The sequence below is a fragment of the Ochlerotatus camptorhynchus genome, unplaced genomic scaffold (genome assembly GCF_037179485.1).
Source record: "Ochlerotatus camptorhynchus isolate MF236.1 unplaced genomic scaffold, CSIRO-AGI_Acam_v1.1 ptg000346l, whole genome shotgun sequence".
In the NCBI taxonomy this organism is placed as follows: domain Eukaryota; kingdom Metazoa; phylum Arthropoda; class Insecta; order Diptera; family Culicidae; genus Ochlerotatus; species Ochlerotatus camptorhynchus.
This window is the reverse complement of record NW_027040834.1, coordinates 71,423-97,883: the sequence shown is the minus strand read 5'-3', so window position 1 is coordinate 97,883 and position 26,461 is coordinate 71,423. Positions and strand designations below refer to the sequence as shown.

The window sequence follows — 26,461 nt, the reverse complement described above, 5'->3', positions numbered from 1 at the left end:
AGAGCACTGAAATTTACATGAGCTTACAGTTTTTGAATTCGTATGTCAAGTATAAAATACAATTTCCAACTGGAGTCGAGTTTCGAACGCCTTTGGATACGGTTGTGTGCTAAGTTTGTTCTCTGTTTTGTGCGTGCATTCGCTTTCATAGTTTTCGGCTGCATTTGCCGGATTAGCGCTGGCACTCTGCCTCCCGGACGGTTATACGTGTGTGAGTGGTGGTTTTCTCGCTTTCCGAGAAGTTTTAGAATCGAGAAAGAAAACATGATTCATCATGTTGCAAAATTGCAAGCATCAGAAGATTTGGCGCTGCGTGGTTTGATTGTTTCTCCCGGACCAGAAATTTGTGGCATCGCGAGTGAAAATTTTAATATCTGTTTATTTACGCGGTGATGAGAACGGCGCTGATCTATTGTTAGGGTTTTGCGATGTGCATTGCTTTTGTGCACGGAGTGACTTGAAAAAGAAAAGTGATATTTGGTTGTTGTGTGGTTGGAGTGGAGAGAAAAATATGCGTGGAAGCATAGGGAATGCGCTCCCGGGTGAAGTGATTTGGTGAAGATTGTTGACAAGTGTATTTGTGGTGATGCAAATTATGGTTTAGATGACGCATGGCTTCAAACATTTTGTGTATCCAAATAAAACATATTACATACTAAATACGCACAGGGCATCGTCTGCTGACCATTGCCTCAAACTAATTTGCAGCGTCTATGTGGATCATGCCAACCTATTTCCGGGTATGCCAAATGTTCTAGGATTTCCAAATCGATATTTCGATACTACCAATATTATCCCAGTCTTTGTTGATCTAGTAAAAAAAATCATCTGAACTGCAGGACGATTTGGAGAACCGAGATCGTCTGGTATACGTGGAAATAATTAAACATTATCATAGTATCTATTATGAATCTGTTTGAATAAATTTCGATACTACAGACTTTATCCCAGTCATGGTTGATCTAGTAGAATAATGAACTCCAGAACGATTTGGAGAACTTAAAATAACTGGTATACATGGTAATAGTTCATGCATGATCCACATAGACACTGTGCATCTGTCTGGAGATATTTCGATACTAAAGACATTGTCCCAATCTCGGTTAATCTAGTAGATCAAATTATCTGAACTCCAGGACGATTTGAAGAATCTTGAACATCTGGATTACTCGGAAATAGCATTATTGCTGTCTTGGTTGATCTAGTAGAATAAATCAACTGATGTCCTGGACGATTTGGAAAACCTATAATTTCCGGTATACATAGTAATAAGTCGTGCATGATACAATGTCACATATATACGATTCGGTTATGATTTGATAACGAAAAAGGTTAGGTTAGGTTCATACTAGAATAAAAAAAAATCATGAAAATGTCTCACCATTGAACAGACCCCAAGGAATATCCGTGTAAATACAGAACCGCGACGTGAACAACAACTGTGACTTATGAAACTCTGGTAATTTCTCGATTATGTGCAGGCTGTTTGGTTTGAATCTTTAAAAAATTGAGAAAACAAGAGCCAAATTAACTACAACATTTAGGCCAGCAAAATACGTCAGAGACTAAACAACATTTCCCAGAATTGCCGCCATACAAAATTTTGTTTGTAACACCCTTAGCTGTCATTTGGAGGGTGAGCCCCCAGATTTCCAGACATAGTGCAATTTTGGGACACCCTAGTATCTAGTATCACGCCAAAAAATGCGTACAGTTCAATTTCGCTTGTTCAAACATTTCAACCCTATTTTTAAAGGACATGTGTACAATGTTGATGTAGCGAAAGTCGTCTAGTGGCCTGATTCTGTATGAGAGGGGTTCAATGTTTGAAACAGGAAATGTTACACGCATTTAATACATTTAAGGCACGTTGGTTTTGATGTTTTGTTAATATGTATAAGCGAACATTTGAACTATCGTTTTCCTATTTTATTGAGTAAATTATTCTATGTTTACGCAACATACGCGGCTTTGAAGTACGGTCTGCACATTGTAACGCCACTTTCCTAGCGTCAAGAGCCCATCGGATGTAGCGAAATAGCACAAACCAACACAGAATTAATTGCATTAATTTCTGCCGTGAATGCGTCGTTCCGTAGGTAGAGGTCCGTTCGTGATACCGTGTTTCATCAACAAGCGACAAATGGCAAAAAGTGCCACGTGGAAAATTAAATGAAACACCACAGCGGAAGCCGGAAACGAACACCATGCCTCTGAAAAACGTGCGTTGTTGGTTTGTTTCAGTGGTAAAAAACGAAGAACGTTGGCCCATTTTTCGATGGAAATTGAAAAGACTTGTTCAACTTCGGGGATATTACGTTTGTAACATTTTATCTAAATTAAACCGTAGTCATTACTGGCAGTGATTAAATTGCAGTGTTTTGAACAAACGGATGTTTTCAGTCACCGGCATGTTCTCGTTCATTGACATGTTAATTGAGGTTATTTTTCGACGCCGATTGTTGTACAACACTGCTGGTAGAAGAATACAAATGACCTAATAAGCTTTTCTGCTTATTGTTTGTAGATGGATGTCTTTTAGCCGTATGTAAGAGAAAAACCCAAATTTTTCCACCTATGGTGTGATCAGACCCTTCTTACTTATTCAAGTTTATTTATTTTATTGTCATTATCAGTGACCAAGCCCCCCACCCCCGTGTCATCCAGTGACGCTACGCCACTGCCTGGGGGTACCCGGAATATATCCGGGTGTAGTCTATTTGGTGAGGCTACCAATCACCTTATCATCGTATTTTAATGTGATTTAATGGGTTTTTATTCAATTCATATTCAAGCAACTTCCCCGGGGTACCCGAAACATGTCCAAGTGTGTCCAATGTGGTCTGGAACACTTAACACGACTTGCATTGATCTTATTTTTGAATTCTGTAGTAATTTGATGTGTCGCATGATGGTTTTGATACGTTTTCCGTTAAATCCAGCGTGAAGGCCCATATTCACCGGATCTTATTCCGGCCATATCTCCGGAACCGGTTCACCGATTCCAAAATCGTTCAATAGGGTTAAATGGGACCCCAAGACCTATCATTTGGCGCCGAGTTTGTCCAAATCGGTTGAGCGGTTGCTGAGAAACGTGAGCGCATTCATTTCGTTACATACACACACATACACACACACACACACACACACACGCACACACACACACACACACACACACACACACACACACACACACACACACACACACACACACACACACACTCACACTCAGACTCACACACACACACACACACACACACATACACACACACACACTCACACACACACACACACACACACATGCACACACACACACACACACACACACACACACACACACACACACACACACGCACACACACACACACACACACACACACACACACACACACACACACACACACACACACACACACACACACACACACACACACAAACACACACACAGACACACACACACACACACACACACACACACACACACACACACACACACACACACACACACACACACACACACACACACACACACACACACACACACACACACACACACACACACACACACACACACACGCAGCAGTAAGTTTCACGAAGAGCAGCCAGACGTTGGGCTAAGCCAGATATTCACACCAATATCCAGCAACTTGTGACCGGTATCAAATCCGGCATAACAGTGGCAGATCGGGAATGTCAAGAGTGGAGAAAAAGGGCCGAAAATGCCGAAAAGGCTCTACTGGAGGCCAAGGAGAGCATAAGACTGGCTCAAGCACATGAGACTCCGAAGGGACCCACAAATCCACGTCCTGAAAAGAGAGATAGGGACACGCCAGGAGATGAGGAGGAGCCCAAAAAACGCAGGGACGACGAGGAAGGCATCAAGGAGCTGGGAGAAAATGGTGCGTGGCGTAAAGTCGAGAACCAGAAGGAGAGGAAGAAAAAACAGAAGGAAGATGAAGTGAGGAAGAAGGAAGAGGAAGCGAGGAGGAAGGAAGAAGAAGCGAGGAAGAAGGAAGAGAAGAAGAAGGAAGACAGGAAGAATAAGGAGAAGCCTAGGCCTCGTAGGGAGAGAAGCAAGGGTGACGCTCTGGTTGTTGAGGCGAAGGACAAAACGTCCTACGCAGCACTCCTCCGGAAAGTGAGAGAGGATCCGGAGTTGAAACAACTAGGCGAGAATGTGGTGAAAACCAGGCGAACCCAGAAAGGCGAGATGCTATTCGAGCTGAAAAGGGACCCTACGGTTAAGAGCTCAGCTTTTAAGGAGCTCGTCGAAAAATCTCTTGGCGAGACGGCGAACGTAAGAGCCTTATCCCAGGAGTCAGTGGTCGAGTGCAGGGATCTGGACGAGATCACAACAGAAGACGAGTTGAAAAGTGCGCTGAAGGTGCAATGCAACCTGGGAGACGTACCGATGGCAATTAGGTTGAGAAAGGCGTATGGTGGCACGCAGACGGCGTCGATACGACTTTCTTCGGACGCAGCTAACGAGCTGCTGAAGACTGGCCGAATCAAGGTTGGGTGGTCAGTGTGCCCGTTGAAAGCTATTCCTCGGGTATCTAAGAAAATGGAGAGATGCTACAAATGCATGGGCTTCGGTCACCAGGCGAGACACTGCAAAGGCCCTGACAGATCTGATCTGTGCAGGAAATCCGGAGAGAAGGGGCACGTTGCAAAAGACTGTACAAAGCAACCGAGGTGCATGCTCTGCAAAAAGGAGGACGGAAATGGCCATGTGACGGGAAGTTTCAGGTGCCCTGAGTTCAAGAAGGCGATGGTGGGCCAGCAATAATGAAGGTAACCCAAATAAATCTCAATCATTGTAACACAGCACAGCAACTGTTGTGGCAGTCAACAACGGAAACAAAGTGCGACGTTGCAATCATTGCAGAGCCATACCGAGTCCCTCTCGATAGTGGTAACTGGGTGGCGGATAGAGCAGGAATGGCGGCCATACAAGTCATGGGCAGGTATCCCATACAACAAGTGGTGGCAAGCTCATATGAAGGTTTCGTGATCGCCAAAATCAATGGAATCTTTGTATGTAGTTGCTACGCACCCCCGAGATGGACAATTGAGCAGTTCCACCAGATGCTAGATGGGCTCACCGAAGAGCTCATTGGACGGAGACCAGTCGTCATCGCAGGAGACTTCAATGCTTGGGCAGTGGATTGGGGGAGCAGATGTACCAACGCAAGAGGGTATAGCCTGCTGGAAGCTCTGGCAAAGTTGAACGTCAGTCTGGCCAACGAAGGAACCATCAGCACCTTCCGCAAAGATGGTAGGGAATCCATTATCGACGTTACTTTCTGCAGTACGTCGCTAATGGCAAATATGAACTGGACAGTGTGCGAGGAGTACACCCATAGTGACCATCAGGCGATCCGGTACAGTATCGGCGAACGAACACCGGTGGAAATGCGCGAAATATGAAGGAAAAACAGTCGTTCTAAAACACAATAAAGTTCGTTCGAGATAGCTTAAAAGATGTGCAATATTTGGTAAAATTGTCGCGTCAGTCGTAGTTTACTTAGTGAAGTAAGGGGCATGGTAGCTCAAAAATGTGAAAGTTTTATGGATTCGGTACCCGTCTTACGTAAGGTCCAAATCCAAACAACGAACGTCGCGTAAAAGTAGAATTTAATGAAGGCATAAGCGCTTTTTCGTAGCTTTTTTTGTCTCCGGGTTTGAAAGATTGTCGGTAGTAGAGGCTTACTCTTGTGTACAGGGCACCACCATGGAGTTTGAGTTTGAATAAATTCCAGGTCCTATTATATTATTATTATATATTCAATGATAAATATTTATAACAGGGTCAAAACACAACGTAACATCATTTGATTTTATCTAATGTATGTTTAACGTTTATATGACAGTGCAATTAACCATTTTATTTTTCCTCTCCAGGATAGAAAGTTGCATTACTTATTGATATATATATTTGTATATTTGTAAATACTTATTTAATCAAATTCTGAATATGAGTGATGAGGAAGCTTATTGTGTTCGCGAGCCCTCCGTTTAGGCTGGACTCATTGATTTAAAATTTTAAGTTTATTTTCAGCTCTTCGACATTTTTAGATTAATATTTAATGATTCACTATTTTCAGCCTTCGTTCAGGAAAATATAAAAAACATTGGAATGCATGATATCCATTGCATAAAAACTGTTAACTGTCCAAATAACCTCGATTTTTCTAACTATTGATGCATTATGAAAGATTATCAATATTTTTAAAAGCATTCCATATTGCCTTAAAAAAGTCCATGGTGCATAATAAAGTGTTTGTTTCAATTCCAATAAAATATCAGAAGTTGAAATCAGTTGAATGTATTGAGGTTAACTGAAATCGAGCTTATTTGTATTTTATAATACTTGTCTATTTTACATTCTTTTATATATTGCATGACTAGTAAATTACTTTTATTTCACATATTTAAAATCTCATTATATCACTATATAACTATCATTATATAACTATAATTTTCATTTCTAGAAAATAGTTGTCCTGCAGATCCTGAAGAACCAGAAGGTGTATCAAATAGCTTATCATTGTTATTTACCTTTTATTTTATTATAATAGAATATGAATTTGGCCGGTTGCTGTTGGTGCAGCTCCACTTGGTTATTTGGCTGAGATCATTATTTTTTATTTATTAATACAATAACCCCTCCCTATGGTTCAAACATCAATTCAGCTTATCGTTTACCAAAACGAACCTTGCTGCAAACCCTACCCTCTTACCCAACATCCCAGTGACTCCTCGTGGAAGTGCAGAGGATTTCTCGGCTTCCATCAAAGCGAGTGTCACGTCAACACATTCCTACCCATTCCTTTCTTGACCTGCGTTCAGGCGCGGCTGGCGCTGGTATTGCCTAATTTGAGATCACCAGTTTTTACACATTGAGGATGATTGCTAGTCCCAAGCATCGTCTATTGGTTCTCTGTGTAATTACAGCTGATCTGGCAATAACAGAGTAGCAACCGTGGGCGGTCAATCATGCTCATGCTCATGCTCAACATGTGCAGAGTTTCATTATAGCGTCTAATGGTTTTGAGATTCCTGGTTGCGTGAAATATATTTGTGAGAATATCTTTTTGAGATTTTAGTAGTCACGTTTTGTTTGTAGTTTATATTTTATTTCTTTCATGTAATTATCGTAAATAATAGTTATTCAATAATAGATATTTTATCCATTTATTCGTACTTTGATGCGAAGCGCTCTGGATTATGAGATGCTCGATGACCCTGAAGGGATCGATTTTGCTTACTGAGCAGAAAATCATGGATTTAACCCCAAGCTCTTCCACAGCACAATAAATCGCCACCATCATTTGTATATTTGATATTGAACATTAACCTCGGAAACTATTTGCATATCAGGCGAAAATGTAGTACTGTATTTTTGCGAAGCGTTATGGTTCTGAGATGCTCGATGACCCTGGAGGGATCGTTTTTGCTTACTGAGCAGAAAATCCCTGGGTTTAATCCCAAGCTCTCCGTCATGACTCTTAAAATCCATGATCACTAAACAAAATGAATATGTTCTTTCGATAGCCGGCTATCGAGAGATTAAATAAACAGCAAATAAACAATACATACTTTTGGTTGCATCGCCAACTTGAGGTGAATCCTAACCGAATACCCTTCCCAACCCTCCAACTCCGTAGCACTTATGAGGGTGTCGCTAAGTCGGTGGCCTCTCGTTAAGTAAGTACTACATCAACATTTCCTTCCCTATCCCTAGTTATGGTAAAGATGGGCGTGGCCGGGAATAGCGACAGTCATGCTTCTGTTACTCTTGTTTAGATTAGAACCAATGTTTACTCCCCAGCATTATTCCTGAAAGTAGTCTAACTGAGAATTCCAGAAGAGACGTGAGTGTCGCTAGTATCCAATCTACGAAGTATATCATAACAACGCTAACGCTAACGCTAACGCTAACGAACACCGGTGGAAATGCGGAGGACGAAAGTAAGCGAGCGGAAGTGGAAGACGAAGGCATTCAATAAGGATCTCTTCATCGAAGCTCTAAGGGTAGACAACAGCGTCCCGGGCCTAAGCGCGAATGAGTTGACCGAATTATTAGCAAGGGCATGTGACACAACTATGCCGAGAAAACTGGAGCCAACGAACAGGCGGCGTCCAGCCTACTGGTGGAACGAGGAAATTAGCACCCTCCGTGCTACTTGTCTTCTAGCCAGAAGGCGTGCTCAGAGAGCAAGAACAGAAGCAGACAGAGAGGAGCGCAGGGTGGTGTTCCGAGAGGCCAGGGCTGCACTGAAACGAAAGATAAAGCTGAGCAAGTCAAATAGTTTCAAGGAGTTGTGCCGCGATGCCGATGCCAACCCCTGGGGCAACGCATACCGAGTTGCGATGGCGAAGATCAGAGGCCCAACGATGCCGGTTGAAATGTGTCACAACAAGCTGAAAGTCATCGTGGAGGGACTTTTCCCACAGCATGACCCAACGAACTGGCCACCTACACCATATGGCGAGGTAGATGAAGACAACGTTGAACAAGTCTCCAACGAGGAACTCATAGCAGCAGCGAAAGGGTTGAAAGCGAATAAAGCTCCCGGCCCGGATGGAATTCCCAACGTGGCGTTGAAGGCGGCGATCCAGACGTTCCCGGACATGTTCAGGATGGTGCTGCAGAAATGTCTGAACGATCAGTTCCCTGATAGGTGGAAGGTACAAAAGCTTGTGCTGTTGCCGAAGCCCGGAAAACCGCCGGGGGATCCTGCATCGTATAGGCCAATATGCTTGCTGGATACTGTAGGAAAGCTCTTAGAGAGGATCATCCTCAACAGGCTGACGAAATGCACGGAGAGTGAACACGGATTGTCGGAGAGACAGTTTGGATTCCGGAAAGGGAGATCGACGGTGGATGCAATTCGGACAGTGATTGACAGAGCCGAGAAAGCTTCCAAACAGAAGCGGAGAGGAAATCGATACTGCGCCGTGATTACGATCGATGTCAAGAATGCATTCAATAGCGCCAGCTGGGAGGCCATCGCCAAGGCGCTCCATAGAATGAGGGTTCCAGGCTACCTCTGCAGGATTCTAAGTAGTTATTTCCAGAACCGGGTCCTTGTCTACGTGACAGACACGGGGCAGAAATCGCTTAGAATCACAGCGGGGGTTCCCCAAGGCTCCATTCTAGGTCCCACGCTGTGGAACGGAATGTACAATGGCGTGCTGACGCTCAAGCTGCCCAAAGGAGTTGAGATTGTTGGCTTTGCGGACGATGTCGTCTTGACGGTAACCGGTGAGACGCTGGAAGAAGTGGAAATGTTGGCGGCTGAGGCGATAGATACGATTGGTAACTGGATGCAAGGAGCGAAGCTGCAGATAGCCCACCACAAAACAGAAGTGATATTGGTCAGTAACTGCAAAGCAGTGCAGCGGGCAGAAATTACCGTTGGAGAGCACACCATTGCTTCGAAGCGCATGCTTAAGTATCTGGGAGTGATGATCGACGACCGGCTAAACTTTAATAGCCACATCGAATATGCTTGCGAGAAGGCGACGAAGGTCATCAACGCAATAGCCAGAATCATGCCGAACAATTCTGGTCCAAGCAGCAGCAAGAGACGTCTTCTGGCTAGTGTTTCCTCATCAATACTAAGGTACGGAGGTCCAGCCTGGATTGAAGCGCTGAAAACGAAGCAGAACCAAAGGAAATTGAGCAGTATGTTCCGGCTCATGGCCATGCGAGTCGTGAGTGCGTACAGAACCATTACGATGGAGGCAGTATGCGTTATCGCCGGTATGATCCCAATCGGCATCACCTTGGCGGAGGACTACGAGTGCTATATGACGAGAGAAACCAGATGCAGCAGAGAACGGTAGATGGACACACAGGCTAATACCGACTCTTTCGACCTGGGTGAACAGGAAGCATGGAGAAGTCAACTTCCACTTGACGCAGTTCCTGTCTGGTCATGGCTGCTTCAGGAAGTACCTGCATCGGTTCGGACACACAACGTCACCCTTCTGTCCGGAGTGTGGGAATGTGGAAGAATCACCAGAGCACGTGGTCTTCGAATGTCCTAGATTTGATGATGTGCGAGAGGATATGCTCGCCCTTAGCACGGAGAATGTCGTCGAAGAAATGTGTCGAGAGGAGGGCACCTTTAACGCCGTCAGCAGAGCAGTAACGCAGATCATGTCAGCGCTGCAGCGAAAATGGCGGTAAGACCAACTAGAAAGTAGTAATGTGCTCACACAAGTGCGAACTGAAAGCCGAAGCCGGGAGAACTCTCCGTCAGAGTAGGCTGTATCCACCACCAGGGATAACCGAGTAGAACGTGACGCTGGGAGATAAATGGCTCACAAATTGGAGAGACGATCAGCGAAGTGGAAGCGCCAATTAGCTGAGGTAAAGTGAGGTGCGTAATGCACGGCCCCCTCCGAAGTAATACGACAAGTGGTTCCGGGGGAAAAGGGCAAGGTGTCTAAGGAGGTTTTAGTGCGGTAAGAATCCCACACACCGTGTCACCGCGACTGTGCGCCCAGTCGTCAAGCGGTGGCACGATGGCCTTTTTGAAGGTTTCCTCCTTGCCAAAAAAAAAAAAAAAAAAAAAAACACACACACACACACACACACACACACACACACACACACACACACACACACACACACACACACACACACACACACACACACACACACACACACACACACACACACACACACACACACACACACACACACACACACACACACACACACACACACACACACACACACACACACACACACACACACACACACACACACACACACACACACACACACACACACACACACACACACACACACACACACACACACACACACACACACACACACACACACACACACACACACACACACACACACACACACACACACACACACACACACACACACACACACACACACACACACACACACACACACACACACACACACACACACACACACACACACACACACACACACACACACACACACACACACACACACACACACACACACACACACACACACACACACACACACACACACACACACACACACACACACACACACACACACACACACACACACACACACACACACACACACACACACACACACACACACACACACACACACAGACATGTTCCGATCTCGTCGAGCTGAGTCAAATGGTATATGACACTCGGCCCTCCGGGCCTCGGATCGATAGTCGGTTTTTCAAGTGATATCTATACCCTTCTTTGTAAGAAGGGTAAAAAGAAACATGTTTGCAAGTAAGGCCAACCGCCTTTTACAAAAAGAAAAATTGTGGAATGGAAGGCAAAGCTCCAGAAACACATTGTAAAAGCCGTCCTTGTAGACGAACCGTGTTGAATAATGACTTCCCAGAATCATTTTTCGTCCTCGGGAGGTATGAGTTGTGGTCCATTTTATAGCATCTAGCAAGACAAGTAACTCAAACAGCGAAGGACCATAGATTCATCCGGTCGGTGATGGATTTTGAGGCATCCAAGGGAAAGCTCTACACGGTTGGAAAGTTTTCCTTTTGTACATAAATTTTCCGACTCCCACAATGCACAATGGACTAGGAATGCAATCTAGTGGGGCAAAATTAATAATTCTGATACGATGCCTTTCCGTGACATGACAGTGAAATTTGACAGATATCACGAGACTCATTGGCATAGATGGGTCCAAAATCTTGATTTTTACTCTGACATTTTGGAAACATGGCATCTTTGGTAAAGTTGTTCTTCTCAAAAAATGAAGTCGTCTAAATATTAAAAAAAAAGTTCAGGATACTAGATTAGAGTTAAAAATTATAAGTTAGCGCCATCTGTTTTCGATTTTCAACAATCTGTTTATGCCAATAGATTAACCTCATCACACTAAAAATTCGTTAACTGAAAGGGACTTACAAGTATTTTCAAAATATCAGCTTATGGACCCGTGTCCAAAAGTGATCAACCAGCAGCTTATTTTTTAGAGAAGGTCAATAGAATGATGCCATTTTTATAAAAATCTAAAAAAAAAATCCTTTCAGTGCAAACGTTTAGTGTATAATAAGCAACTTTGCTAAATACACTAAATCACGGAAATTCTTTGATTCAGAGTTCTCAATATTGTCCCACTAGATTGCGGTCTGCTGCTCAGTGTGCTCACTGTATTTCAGTAATAACGTCGGTGGAAGCAACGTAAATAAAAAGGAATATGAAAACAACCCAAGATTCACTGGCCCCTTCTGGTTCGATCTCTGGTTCTGGATATCGTTTTTGTCCGGATGCGTAGAAGGGAAGCTTCGTTTGTTGTAATAATTCCAACTTGATGATGCTCAGCAGGTGAGCGTCTGCCGTCTGTTCGACTGAATAATAACAATGTTAAACAATTCACAATTTATTCGGTTTCAGGGGCTTCTGAAAACGAAAATTGAAATTCTTTCTGGTTTTTTTTTCTGTTTATTGTAGACAATGTGAATTATTTCATTATCTGGCCGAGAAAATCAGCAACTTTTATGAAAAGCATCCAGTCATTTTATTATTTTTTTTGTCATGTATGCATAACACAAGTCATGTACAGCATGAAGTTAGAACCATACACAACTTACATGCCATCCACAGTTATCATTCAGTTTATACGAAGATGTGTTTTGAATAAAATTATGAAGATAAAGATTGTACTGAAAAAAGTGCACAAACATAAGTAATTGCAACTTTTAAACCATGGCACCAATAACATTTTTTTTAGGGAATTACTGAACATGTAAATTTGTGTTGAAGATCAACAAGTAAACAACTACACTGAAACCTCCATGTACGAAGCAAACCGGGGGTTTATAAATTGAATTGGCGCGTAAAAAAGCTCGTTTTTTGGGATTTACTTCGTAAACTGAGGTTGTATTTATGTATTTAATCTTCGATATATAAAAACATCGTACAGACAAAAATAACTTATCTACTAATTCTAAGCTTAAACACAGTTTTAGTCATACCAAAATCAAACATATTGGAAACCTCGTTGAAACGATTACAGCAGACATCCAGAGGGTTGTTCATTCCATAGTCAGTACGGTGATTCGATCGGCGGAAGAACTCCGGTTGCCGCGTCACCCGAAACGGTGTGTTAAAGCGGAGTTTCTCAAGTATGTCTGCACAGTCGATATGGTCTGTCAGGACATCAAAGATGAGCATGCGTTGAAGGAATACTCGTCTGCTTGATAGTGTTGGTAGATCAATCAACATGCAATGGCTTTCATATGATGGCAGGTTCGTTCTATCTCTCCAGTGAAGGCCTCGAAGAGCAAATCGAACAAAGTTCTTTTGAATTCGTTCAATCCGATTGATGTGAACTGCATGGTACGGGGCCCAGACTTGCACCCCATATTCTAAAACACTGCGTACAAGTGAGCAATACAGCGTCTTTAGACTGTACACATCTTCAAAGAATTTCGTGTTACGCTTCAAAAATCCCAGCAGAGAATACGCTTTGGCTGTTACTGAAGCGATGTGTTCGACAAACCTTAGTTTGCTGTCAACGAGAATCCCCAAATCCTTAACGGTGCTCGTACGTTTCAAGCAACAAGTTTCCATTCTGTACTCGAAAGCAATCGGTGTACGTGAACGACTGAATGTAATCACGCAACATTTCTTGATATTGGCTTCCATTCCATTCAAACTGCACCATTCCAGAAGTCCGTCGATATCCGTTTGAAGCGCACAGCAGTCTACCAGCGACGTGATTACTCGGTAAAACTTGAGGTCGTCAGCATACAAGGATTTTGGAGATTTTATCTTCATGCAGAGGTCGTTAATGAACAAAACAAACAGCAAAGGTCCCAAGATACTGCCTTGAGGCACTCCGGAATGAACCTGGAATGGAACAGAGTAGGACTCACCGACTTTCACCGAAGAACTGCGCCCTGTGAGATAAGACAGAATCCATTGTGTCAGCCACTCAGGAAGTCCTATCCTTTTGAACTTTTCAACTGCAAGGATGTGTGGCACCTTATCAAAAGCTTTGGCAAAGTCCACGTATACAGCGTCGACTTGCTGTCGTTTTTCCATCCTATTCACAAGAGTCGATACATAGCTTAGCAGGTTCGTTGTGGTCGAGCGCTTTTTCATGAAACCGTGTTGTTCAGTAGAGATTATACATTTGGTAGACTGGTACAGCACATCATGCACCAAGCTTTCGAAGATCTTCGGCAGACAGCTGAGAATGGAGATCCCACGATAATTCTCTACATCGTTGAGCGAACCAGATTTATGAATTGGTGTGATTGAAGCAGATTTCCAAATCGTAGGAAAGCACTTCTCGTTAAGTGAACGGTTGAACAAAATGCTTGCAGGTAACGCTAGAGAATTCGCACAATGTTTAACGACAAATGGAGGCAATTGGTCAGGCCCAGCGCCTTTTGAACCGTCGATTGATTGCAACTTGAGCAGTACATCGTTTGGTGAAAAATTCATCCGTGGCACGTTTACATCATACTGCGGAATACTGTCCAGGTACGTTACAGACAAAGGTGGTGAGTTATTACTTGACACACTTTGAAAGTAAGACGAGAACATATTCGCTGATTCCTGCTGCGTAGTGGTAGTCATTCCTTGGTAGCGCATGTTCTGAGGAATCCCTTTCGTCGATTTTCGGTCGTTAACGTAATTCCAGAATGATTTCGGGTCCGCTTTCACGTTGTCCTCGATGCGATGAATGTAGTCGCGAAAACATCTTGCGTTTAAAGAGTTGTATTGAGCCTCTGTATCACGCATTTCAGTTTTTCGTGACTCACTTCTGCGTTTAAAGTATCGTTTCCTAGATTTACGAAGACGATTCCGAAGGTGCCGAAGGTCCACGTTCCACCATGGCTGGTTTTTGTGAAGTTTCCGTCTGCGTTTTCTCATCGGTAAACTAGTTCGGATGATTCCAAAAAGCTCACCGTAAAAACGAACAGCTGCTTCGTCCACTGAATCTGTTCTTAATAATTGTTCCCAGTCAACTTGCTGAATTTTCCCATTCAACACAGTGAAGTCAAAGCGATGAAAATCAAAGCATTCAGACTCCTCTTCGACAAAATTGTTCTCAACATCCAGTTTTAAAACGATCGGTTTGTGATGTCTGTCCATTTGCAACAGCGGTAAGGGTGGTTCAAACATATCTGCACAAGCTGAACTGTTGGTAAAAACCAAGTCGAGTAGCCTATCGTTGTCATTAACGAAATGGTTCTGTTGCTGCAGTCCTGTAGGCAATATAGATTCAACCAATGCTAATTCAGACTCCGTGGACGCATTTATCGGCAACAAGCAGTGGACGCATTTATCGGCAACAAGCAGTTCATGTCCTCGTCATATTGCCAGCATAAGCCTGGCAGATTGTAATCACCCAACACAATCATCTTATCACATGCTCTAGCAAGCGATGTCAGTTGCTGAACACAAGTGGAGTGTGTTTCGTAAAGCGCAGGGTCAGAATTAGGAGGCAGGTATACTGTACAGAGAAAAATCTTTTCGTCCTTCAACTCAATGCAAACAGCTGTTTGTTCCAGTATAGCGTCTTCCGAGAAAGTAACAGATGTGCTCATCAGCCCGGTTTTGACACCTATCAATACACCACCACCTCGACGAAATTGGCTAGTGGCAGAATTACGATCACAACGATAGAGTTTGTAGCAGTCTGTAAGCTCCGAGTCGAGAATATCATCCTTCAGCCAAGTCTCAGTAAAAACAATGACGTCATAGTCACACGAAGCGAGGGCAGGTTGTTGAAAATATTGACAAATACACCCCCCCCCCTGGGAAATTCAAGTCTGCTGCCATTTTAAAATCCAAGATGGTGGCATCCGGTTACAGAACAGCTCGGAAATACTGTCAAATACCCTACACTTTGGGTATTTTTAGAATCTGTATGACGCATAGGGACTGGAAACCAATGTATGATGCCAGTTTTAAATCCAAGATGGTGGCTTTCAGTTAGAGAATAACCGGAAAATACTGTCAAATATCCCACAACATGCACACTAAGTTTTTTTTTACAGGAGTCAGTATTTTTTTACTGGGTTTTTGAATTGCTGAAAAAGTCGGTAAAAATTCAAATGACCGTTATCCGTAAGGAGTCAATGATATCGATCAATTTAATTTTCTATCATTAAATGGGGTTAACATAACTAAGTATGTAAATGTTCAGAACAAATTTTCTCATTAATAAATTTTTCACAGATTTTTAAACTTTTACCGAACAGTTCCGCAATTCAAAAACTCAGTAAAACCGTACTGACTCGATTAGTGTGTGGGTATTTTTGGAATCTGGGTGACTTGTAAATCCAATATGGTGGCCTACACACTTATAAAAAATAATGTAAATTTAGGTGCTCTGAGACCGACATATACGAGCGTCAATTTTGACATAAAATTGAATCATAACAGACGCGGGATTCAACTCAATCAAACGTACTTTTCATCGAATAATGAACATTTCAGTCTTGCAACACTTGATATGTTTGTTTACGTCTTATCCTATGTATTCCGTCACGTGTAAAATTTATTACTTCTAAGTGTGTACGGTTAGAGAAAAACAGAAAAAATACTCTTTAATAACCCACAATATGGGTATTTTTGGAATCAGAGTGACATATAAAGACAGGAAATCCATGTCTGACGCCATTTTGGAATTCAAGAGGTGACTTCCGGTTACATAAATAAAAACTCTGAAACGGAGGTTTTAGTGTACCTGTTTTCCCATCAATAAATCAAAAAGTTGTCTGCAAAATATCTTGCAGATATAAAAAAATATGTGTTGATACTTTCTTGCTACTTTTTCCATTATGTGTTCAATTAGTTTACGAATTATGAAACTTCAAAGTGTGAGCAACGCCATGCAAAAATGAAACAGGAGCACTCTCAGAACCCAAGTCTGTGGATTTTATCGTTTTCATTGGCTCACTTTCTTTCAATGGAAGTATCGTTGATTTTTGAGATGTAACCGACCCTACATTTTGGATTTTAACTTATTTAATATACTGTATGTCCCGTTCGCATTAACACTGTTTTACCATCAGGATGGAAGATAAATTAAGCATGTTATGTGTATTTACATGTGTGAAATGAATTAAAAGTATAATTTCAATTTACGTCATTAACATCATGGTTTTGTTCGATTTATGTGCCGCATAAAAAACGAACTGATCGAAGATCGAGCGCTTTTCATACGTCCGCTTCACCGAAGCTTGAAAGAAATACGAATGAGGATGGGAGAAAGAGAGACACACCAGAGATATTAATCGTTTCTAAAACAAACGATTGAACATTATGTTTGTAGACGCCGATGGAGGCAAATGTGATGTAAACAGGTGAGGCTATGTGAATTCATTTGAGCAGTGGAAGAACGATATGGAAGACTGGACCTCACCTGTTTACATTACATTGGGTTCAGGTGCTAGAATGATGCGAAGCTGCTCTACTTCAATAGAAAGAATAAAGGTAGCAGTCTCTTCTTAGCATAGATTTCATCGATTGAAACTGATTTTTTTTTTTTTTTTTTTTGTTTATTAATTTATTTGGTAAGGCTCAACCGAATTAACTTTACAGAGCCGAGGATTCTTGGTCACTATACAATACATCTTAAAAATATAGTCAAAAGGTACAACACAATAAACACTTTATCTTCCGCTATCCAAAAAGCCTCCTCCATCAGAACTGGAGCCGCTTCCAGTAGTTTCATTGTATGGCAAATTGTTGTACGCCAACGAGGGTCAGAGCGCGTCCATTGCAGCAATGGACGCAAAACGTGGTCAGCACTCACACACTCATCACGAAACGGTTGCTTTCCAAAGTCGACGACGCATCGACCGAAAGAACTGCTGATGAAGAACAATGAGGAGGACCACACAATGGTTGCTGCCGAGAAAACAGCCGATCGCGTAGCACACATCGAGAGTGGTCTGCTTTTGTCGACAGCCGAGTGAACACTGGATTGAAACTGATATTGTGGAAGATATTCGTGTTTTTGTTAGTCTTGAATGGGTTGATGTCGCATGTACTCTGGAGGGTTTGGATTCATTACGACACAAGCTTGAGTTTTTTTTATTCTTTATTTATGAGCTTTATAGTCGTTGCCTAAAGCATCTCAGGATTCAAGAAAATTTTGACCATTTCTAAACCACTACTCAATATTTTGTAATGTAATATTTACTTTAGAAGTTGGGGAGGTTGAAATGACAAGGTGGGAAGCCTTAGAAAGAAGTCCCCCAGTCACATTGCTAGAATGTCATACTACTTAAACATTTCACAATCTACTTAGTTAAGGATATAAACAGTTAGTACAATAGCACAATATATAGCATACAAAAGAGGCAAACAAATTAAAAAAAAATAGATAAATAAACTAAAATCAAATGCCTATGTAATAAACTAAAAAAACTGATCCTGCTGCAACAGCTGGCCTTGACTCCTTGAAAATGCTGTACAAAACTCAGTGACTGGTCAATGACAACCTCCAGCAGTTTCACAGTTTTCTTCAGTGGGATGGCTTGATCACCTATCTTTATGGAAGGTCCGCAGACCCGATGTCGGTACTGGAAAACGTGGCACCTAGCGATCTTTCCAGCAAACATCTGAAAGCCTTTCGAAACGGCCTATCTGGCCACGGTGGAAATCCCTGTTTGTGCCCTGATCCTCGTTCATCCTGGAGTCTGACCTGTGGTTACGATTAGCACGTCGTCTGCGTACACGAAGATGTAGCCCAAGCAACACGACTTGTCATAAAGAAGTTGGAAATACTTTTTAATGACTTACGTTAAGAATCAATAATACTGTAATATACATCATTTAATACATTTATATAACCTAAAAAGCGCAAGACGCGGAGCTTATACAACTAAATACTGGTTTTATAACATGTTTTGGAAACATCATAAAAACCAGCGGCAAAAAACATTAAACAAAACTTGATCATGAGATTCTATCACTGGTCCTTGGCGTGGTAGACTTATTACTTCCTAACTAGACCAACTCCGCTTGATGAGAGGTTTGTTATAAGTATCTATCATGTTCTTGCCAATGGCATGAAATTTATATTCTCGTTCAACACGCTTTCGATCGAGGAGTATTTTCAACTCCTTATAAGACAACCTGCACATTATCAGTTATATTAATTTATGAGATGTCATAAACAAGTGTTTTCAACTTTCTTTATAACAAACCTCCGAATACCTCATAAGAAACTGTCAATCACTGCTCAATGGCGCCGTCAATGTTTACGTCAACCTGGACAGTTCAGAATCTCTTCAAGAACTTTATAAATTCAGCTAAGATTGATTTTGTATACGACAAGTTTTATAGTGGTATTAAAACAGAAAGATGCACGTTTAAATAACATATTAAGATAAAAACAAAAGAAAACTATTTTGGACAATGTTGAATCTAGGAAGTATGAAGAAAACATCTATAAACCTCATTTATAACGTGGGATGTTTTCTGCATCACTTATAATACATTTATATAACAAGCCGTTCTAATTATTTTTCAAAAAGATGTTTTGTGTGTTACTTGGGAGATGTTCGCGGGTAGACGCTCGAAGACACTGTTCGTTCACAGCAAAAAAAAATAAATAATTTTAATATCACATCAAAGTGGATGCACTTCAATCATGTCGAAAATATGGTGTTATATTACTTGCCAAAAAGGACAAAATTATCATTAATACAGTGCATGAACTGACATTACGCTGCTTTTACTGCATTTGTTTATTGTTGTGGCCATAAAAATTACATGCGCTTTTCGACATGATTGAAGTGCATCCTCTTGAATATTAAAATTTATTTTTTGCTGTGTTGGTATCAGGGACAAGGTGACAGCGATCACTGAACCTTGAGGAACGCCAGTTTCCTCGCAGAAAGTGCGGGATTTGTTATTACCTACCAAGACTCGGAAGGATCTACCAGTCATGAAATTTCGGACGAAATGGATGATATGGCCGCTAAGGTCCCAGCTGACGAGTTACTTCAGTACCGAGGGCGTTCATGTACGATTGAAAGCCTTCGCAATGTTCAGAGAAACCAACTCCGTATAAAATCCGTTTTCCTTGGCGTCCTTGAGAAGCTATCCTAGCGTCGCAAAATACGTGGATGTACCGTGGCCTTGCCGGAATGCGTGTTGTCGATGGTCTAGAAGGCCGCCAGTCTCGAGAAACTGCTTCAGGCGTCGGTTGACCATCCGCTCGCACACCTTTGCCATGCAGCAGGTGAGCGCAATTGGTTGGAACTTCGCCACGTCTCATGTTGACTCATTTGCTTTGGGGATGGGAACTACCAAGTTCTCTCTCCAATGCTCTGGATACGAGTCGGTCCACCAAAGTTGGTTGAAGAACTCCAGCATTTTTACTTTACCCGGAGTAGGCAGGTTCTTGAGCAGCGGGTCGCCAATCTCGTCTGGGCAGGCTGATTTTCCGTTGCTTCTACTAAGCGCTAACTGAAGCTCATGCCAGGAGAAATCCTGGTTGATCCTTGAAACTGCTTACGGACGAAGTTGATGGGTTTGCTAGTCGTTGGAAGATTGCCTCGTACTTGGAAATCGCAGAGAGGTCAGCGAAGTAATCTGCAACGGTTGCGGGGTCGGAGACATAGCGCCATCTACCTGGATATGCATTGTGGCTGTGCGGCGCTTGCCACTGAGGGCGTTGACCTTACCCCAGAGCTTCGCCGAGGACTGTGAGGCGTTTATGCTTTCAAGGAAGTCCGTCCAACTGGATCGTTTGGCATCTCGGACCAATTGGCGACACTCAAATTAAATGAAAATGAATCTTTTTGTTTGCATTTATTTCACCCTGATTACAATACGTTTCAACTGAAACTTTCTGACAAGCGATAAACATGCTTGTTTGGCTCACATTTTTACAGTTTTCGCTGCTTGATTGGCTCAAGATCGCCGTTTCTGCGAATCTCTATATATTGGATTACTACACAACACCACAGACAAACAGACGTAACTCTTTGAAAAACTTGTTCTTGAAAACATAGTATCTCAAAACATATAACCTCAGTAACGACATCTCTCTGGCTTCTCGCGGAAAACAAGCTTGCTCGCTAACTCGTAAACAATATTGCATAAAAGTTCTATAAAATATATAGAAACGTCAAAGTGATTCGATGCTAGCGCTGCGGCGAGTAGTTCGCGGAACTAATAATATTCAAATCAACCGTTAAATGCATGAATGAAGATACACAATGAAGAGTTACGCCTGTTTGTCTGTGACAACACTATCACGTTCGTTCATGACAAAAAAAAAAATCAATGAGATTTTCATTGAAAATGGCATTTGCCAGTCCTAGTTCGGTATCTGAAAAATATGTAAGACCAATTTTGAAATTTTATTGGATATGTGTCCTTTAGTTTCAACTTTGTTCATTTAGGAACTTGCAGATATAGGGAAGAGCGCTACTTCGTCGTAATCGCCCATTTCCGTTCTATCGAGCAGAAATCATCAATAATATCAATGATTTCACCATGCACAAAACAATAATACGTTTGTTCCGATGCGTTAGTTCATTAGCTACGACATAAATCCTATTAGAGCGCGTTGTATGCATATTTACGCTCATTGTTCTCAAAACAAAAGAAGCGCTCCTAGCGCATCCCCTTTTCCTCCGTTTATCCGTAGGACGAAGAAAATCTAATGGCGTTTCAATGCGTTTGGACGGAATTGAAACCAGTAGGACGAATTTAGAAGCAAGAAGCAGTGTTAGATTTTTAATAATATCTCAACATCACAGCAAAAAAATTATTTTGATATCACGTCAAAGTGGATGCACTACAATCATGTCGAAAATATGGTGTAATATTACTTGCTAAAAAGGACAAAATTATCATTAATACAATGCATGAACTGACATTACGCTGCTTTTACTGCATTTGTTTATTTATGTGGTCATAAAAATTACATGAAATTTTCGACATGATTGTAGTGCATCCACTTTGATGTGATATCAAAATTATTTTTTTGCTGTGATTGTTTAACTCTTTATCAAATCCAACGGTACGTATGGAAAGGTGGATAAATTTAGAAGTTATCTTTGATGAAAACATTCCATGTTTTATTCTAACGCTTTACAAAAAGCGTGGTAAAGTGCGGGATGTCCTTAGTAGGACGGAAATTAGATCAAAAACCCTATTACATCAGATTTTGATTTTTCACTTATAGCGATAAGCTCCACCGAGGATAATACGCGATCCAAAATCCGGAAAATCTGAATTAAATCATAATCCTCGATTTGGTACGCGACAAGAGAGGATTAAACTATGAAAGCACGCATTCATTATTTCTCGTATTGTAGAGAGTGTCTATGTGTGAGTGCGTCCGTGGGAGAGCTGTCAATCAGCTGATAGTTCTAGAGTGCTTTTAGATAGGTTGTATGTAACAAAGGAAAAAAAAATACATTTTTATGCTACCATACGCTATTCTGCTTACTCTTCATAAAAGCAAAATTTGGGCCCGCTTCCTCATTCCTGTTTTAATTTCTCATCAAAAAACTATTTGTCGTATATGCCAACTGATCAAAACATTTTTTTTTTAATAAAGAGACTTTCAGCCTTGGGCTGGCTGAAAAGATCAAAACAAAGTTCAATGTTACATACGACATCTAACTTCTATGGGAGTGTCAGTCGTCGTATGCAACAAATTTTACAGAAGCGTAAAAAACTGTACAAACGACTTGTTGTTTTTTCCACATAAAGGGTGATACGGTCAAAATTTGGTCAATATCGACGTATTTCTTTCAATTTTATTTAAAAAACCTGAACACCCCTCATTTTGAAGGTGTGTGTGTAGAATGTTGTTCCTATTTTGATTTTGGAATTCACTCTTCAGTTGTCAAAATGCCGTCCAAGCAAGAAGAGCAGCGTATCAAAATTTTGCTCGCGCATCGCGAAAATCCGAGCTACTCGCACGCAAAGTTGGCAAAATCGCTAAAAGTTGCCAAATCAACCGTTACAAATGTAATTAAAGTGTTTGGGGAACGTTTGTCGACAGCTAGGAAGTCTGGATCGGGGGGAAATCGAAAACCGGAAGCCACTGAGACGACAAAGAGAGTTGCCGGTAGTTTCAAGCGAAACCCTAACCTCTCTCTCCGAGATGCCGCAAATAAGCTGGGTGTATCGTCTACAACCGTGCATCGAGCCAAAAAACGAGCCGGACTATCGACTTACAAGAAGGTAGTGACTCCAAATCGCGATGATAAACAAAATACGACGGCCAAAGCGCGATCCCGGAGGCTGTACACGACGATGCTGACGAAGTTTGACTGCGTGGTAATGGACGACGAAACCTACGTCAAAGCCGACTACAAGCAGCTTCCGGGACAGGAGTTTTATACGGCAAAAGGAAGGGGAAAGGTAGCAGATGTTTTCAAGCACATGAAACTGTCAAAGTTCGCAAAGAAATATCTGGTTTGGCAAGCCATCTGTACCTGTGGCTTGAAAAGCAGCATTTTCATAGCTTCCGGGACTGTCAACCAAGAAATTTACGTGAAAGAGTGTTTGAATAAACGTCTGCTGCCTTTCCTGAAGAAACACGGTTGTTCCGTACTGTTTTGGCCGGATTTGGCATCTTGCCATTACGGTAAAAAGGCCATGGAGTGGTACGCCGCCAACAACGTGCAGGTGGTTCCCAAGGACAAGAACCCTCCCAACACGCCAGAGCTCCGCCCAATTGAGAAATACTGGGCTATTGTCAAGCGGAACCTAAAGAAGACCAAAAAAACTGCTAAGGGCGAGCAGCAGTTCAAGGCAAACTGGCTTTCTGCGGCGAAGAAGGTGGACAAGGTGGCTGTACAAAATCTGATGGCAGGGGTCAAGCGTAAGGCCCGGCAATTCGGATTTGGAAAAGCGGAAGCCTAACTGAATATTTTTCCTGAATTTTATACTAATTGAACTTGAAAAAGAAATTTAATTTGATTTTTTAAATAAACGATTTCACCGATTTACACGCGTTTTCCCTTGACCAAATTTTGACCGTATCACCCTTTATAAGTGCAAATTTTGCAAATTATCGGTTGTGATAGCTTTGCTTTCCGTGAGATATTACTCATTATAATACATTTTTAAACTACTAAAATGCCAACCGTCGAATGTAACACTACGGGATGCAAAATATTGTATAATATTAATTGGTTAAAAATCGTTTGTTTTTTTAAAGGAACGCTATTAATACCTTGCTCAGTCGATAACAGCACTCATGAGATGTTAGTTAATGGGTATTTTGAGAGTTATCTATCTAATTGAAAATAGAAACAACACCAGAACACCTCATTTCTGTAATTGCCAAAAATGTTACATACGACCCAATCAAAAAGGACTCCAGCAGTTGTTTTATTGTTCGACGTACCGATTCAGGAACCTATATCAAGCTGAACATTGCATTAGGTCCTAGGTAACATTGATCGATTATGTTCGTCGCCTTTCTATTTCGTTTATAACTTGAGCACATAAACGTTTCTTGTTGTGTTTGTCGTTTTATAGGTTACGTGAAACCTTCATTTACCGATATGTGTGTTGAAAATACCTGGGAATGTCTTAACATGGCCGTGGGGATACTTACGTATACGGAATTGGTTGCCTACAATTTCTCCCAAATGAATAAGTGCTCCTCATGGGCTTCACCACGCTTGTAGCACTACGGAAGGAGCAACAATAGCAGCAGCAGCAGCGTTCATAAACGGGAATCATCCAACAACAACGGCTAATCAGGAAGGACGCAGCGGTATAGGTGTTTTTTCCTTGCTTTCTTTTCCGTACTGAGTACCAATGCTACCGACACCAGAAAGGCAGCTCCTACACCTGGACCCTACTTACCGACCCATTAACTCATGGACCGGGGACCAACGGCTTTACTTCCCTTCCGAAGAAAGGCGTGATCAGAGATTTTATGCCGGTGAAAGGCAATCACGCTTACCACTAAACCACCGGCGCTGGTCGGTATAGGTGGTTGTGAGTTGGGCAGTTTACCGGGACCGATCATGCAGCAGCAGGACAATTGCGCGCAGAGAGACTGTACCAAACGTACAATCACGTGGTTCCGGCGCCAGCACTCAACGCTTTTAGCAAAAAGGTTCTAGCGACGCATCCGCTTCCGGTGTACATCCAGTTCACGGCAAAGTACAACCAGTTTGGTTCGCTTAGGCGGGCTCAGATTGCCAACACCACTGGTTTGGTATGTAAACTAGTGCAACAGACAAGACAAGGCAGCAACATTCTTCTCAAAGATGACTTGGTTTTAAGTTGGAAAGTACACCTTGGAGTGTGGATCGCGGATCAGGGATGCACGGTGAATTTTTGTCATTTTCCGTGGTGATAACCGTGGTTTAGTAGGAGATTTCGCTCTATTGAGAGCAATAGGGTTAGATATGACTGTAGTTTTTCCCGAGACGAGACGAATCAAGTTTTTATTCAGTATTTCGATTGCATTCTGTATTAATTGCCTTATCGCGCATTTGTTTGCCAAATGCTTTGCCGTTGTCGATTGTCGAGAGTTAGGTCAGAAGATGTTAAGATAGATAGATAGATAGATAGATTTATGAAGTATGCTAAACGTGTTTGGTTACACAAAAAAAAAATATTAAATCCAAGAGGATGCACTTCAATCATATCGAAAATCTCATGTAATTTTTATGGCCACAAACATAAACAAATGCAGTAAAAGCAGCGTAATGTTAGTTCATGCACTGTATTGCTGATAATTTTGTCCTTTATTTCAAGTTATATTACACCATATTTGTGACACGATTGAAATGCATCCACTTTGATGTGATATCAAAATTAATTTTTGCTGTGACTATACTAACATCAAAATGATACAGTCTTATGTAGACATTTCCATTCGACTTTAGAATAGTCCATTTTCTACTCATTATCTTCAATTTACCGATTGACTGTTTTTTCGCAATTTTATACTAGAAATATTATTATGACTTTAATTTGCCCCCTCCGGATCATCGAATTTCGATTGTGAATGAAGTTGTGCAAAATTAGAATTCGCAATAGGAGTGCTTTTCACACGAAGAAGCAATTTTACATGAAAGCGTTAGATAATGGATTCTGATAAAGCCTACTCACCTTCGAAAGAAAACTCGTTGTCTTCTATGATGTCCTGCATCGAGCGTGGTGGCACAGGCGGTGTACTACTGGCAGCAATGTAGCCTGGAATGTCTGACGATTCTCGATTATTGGTTGGACCTCCTTGCAGCTTCGGTGCCGGTCCGGGTGGGATTGCTTCCGATTCACGGAAAAACTGGTCATCGTCGTACTGGCCGTCGTGGTCCTGTTCCAAGTCACTTTGCAGTGGCTCATCTGCTTCCGGTGCTGCTTCGAAACGATCCTTTAGCACCTTTCGAGGCACTGTTCACACGATGTGCCCAATGAGCCGCACCAAATGAGAAGGAAACAGTATAATGGAAAACTAATTTAGTTAAAC

The 26,461-nt window shown here is 41.9% G+C and overlaps 1 protein-coding gene across 1 annotated transcript in view; it reads right to left on the bottom strand.

The window, feature by feature from the left end:
• LOC135709032 (protein eva-1-like) overlaps positions 1-26,461 on the bottom strand; it is a 57,406-nt gene that overhangs the window by 19,678 nt on the left and 11,267 nt on the right. The window contains exon 4 of the mRNA XM_065231221.1: positions 26,104-26,385. Within this exon, the coding sequence (XP_065087293.1) occupies positions 26,104-26,385 (282 nt within the window). The remainder of the gene's footprint in view (positions 1-26,103; positions 26,386-26,461) is intronic.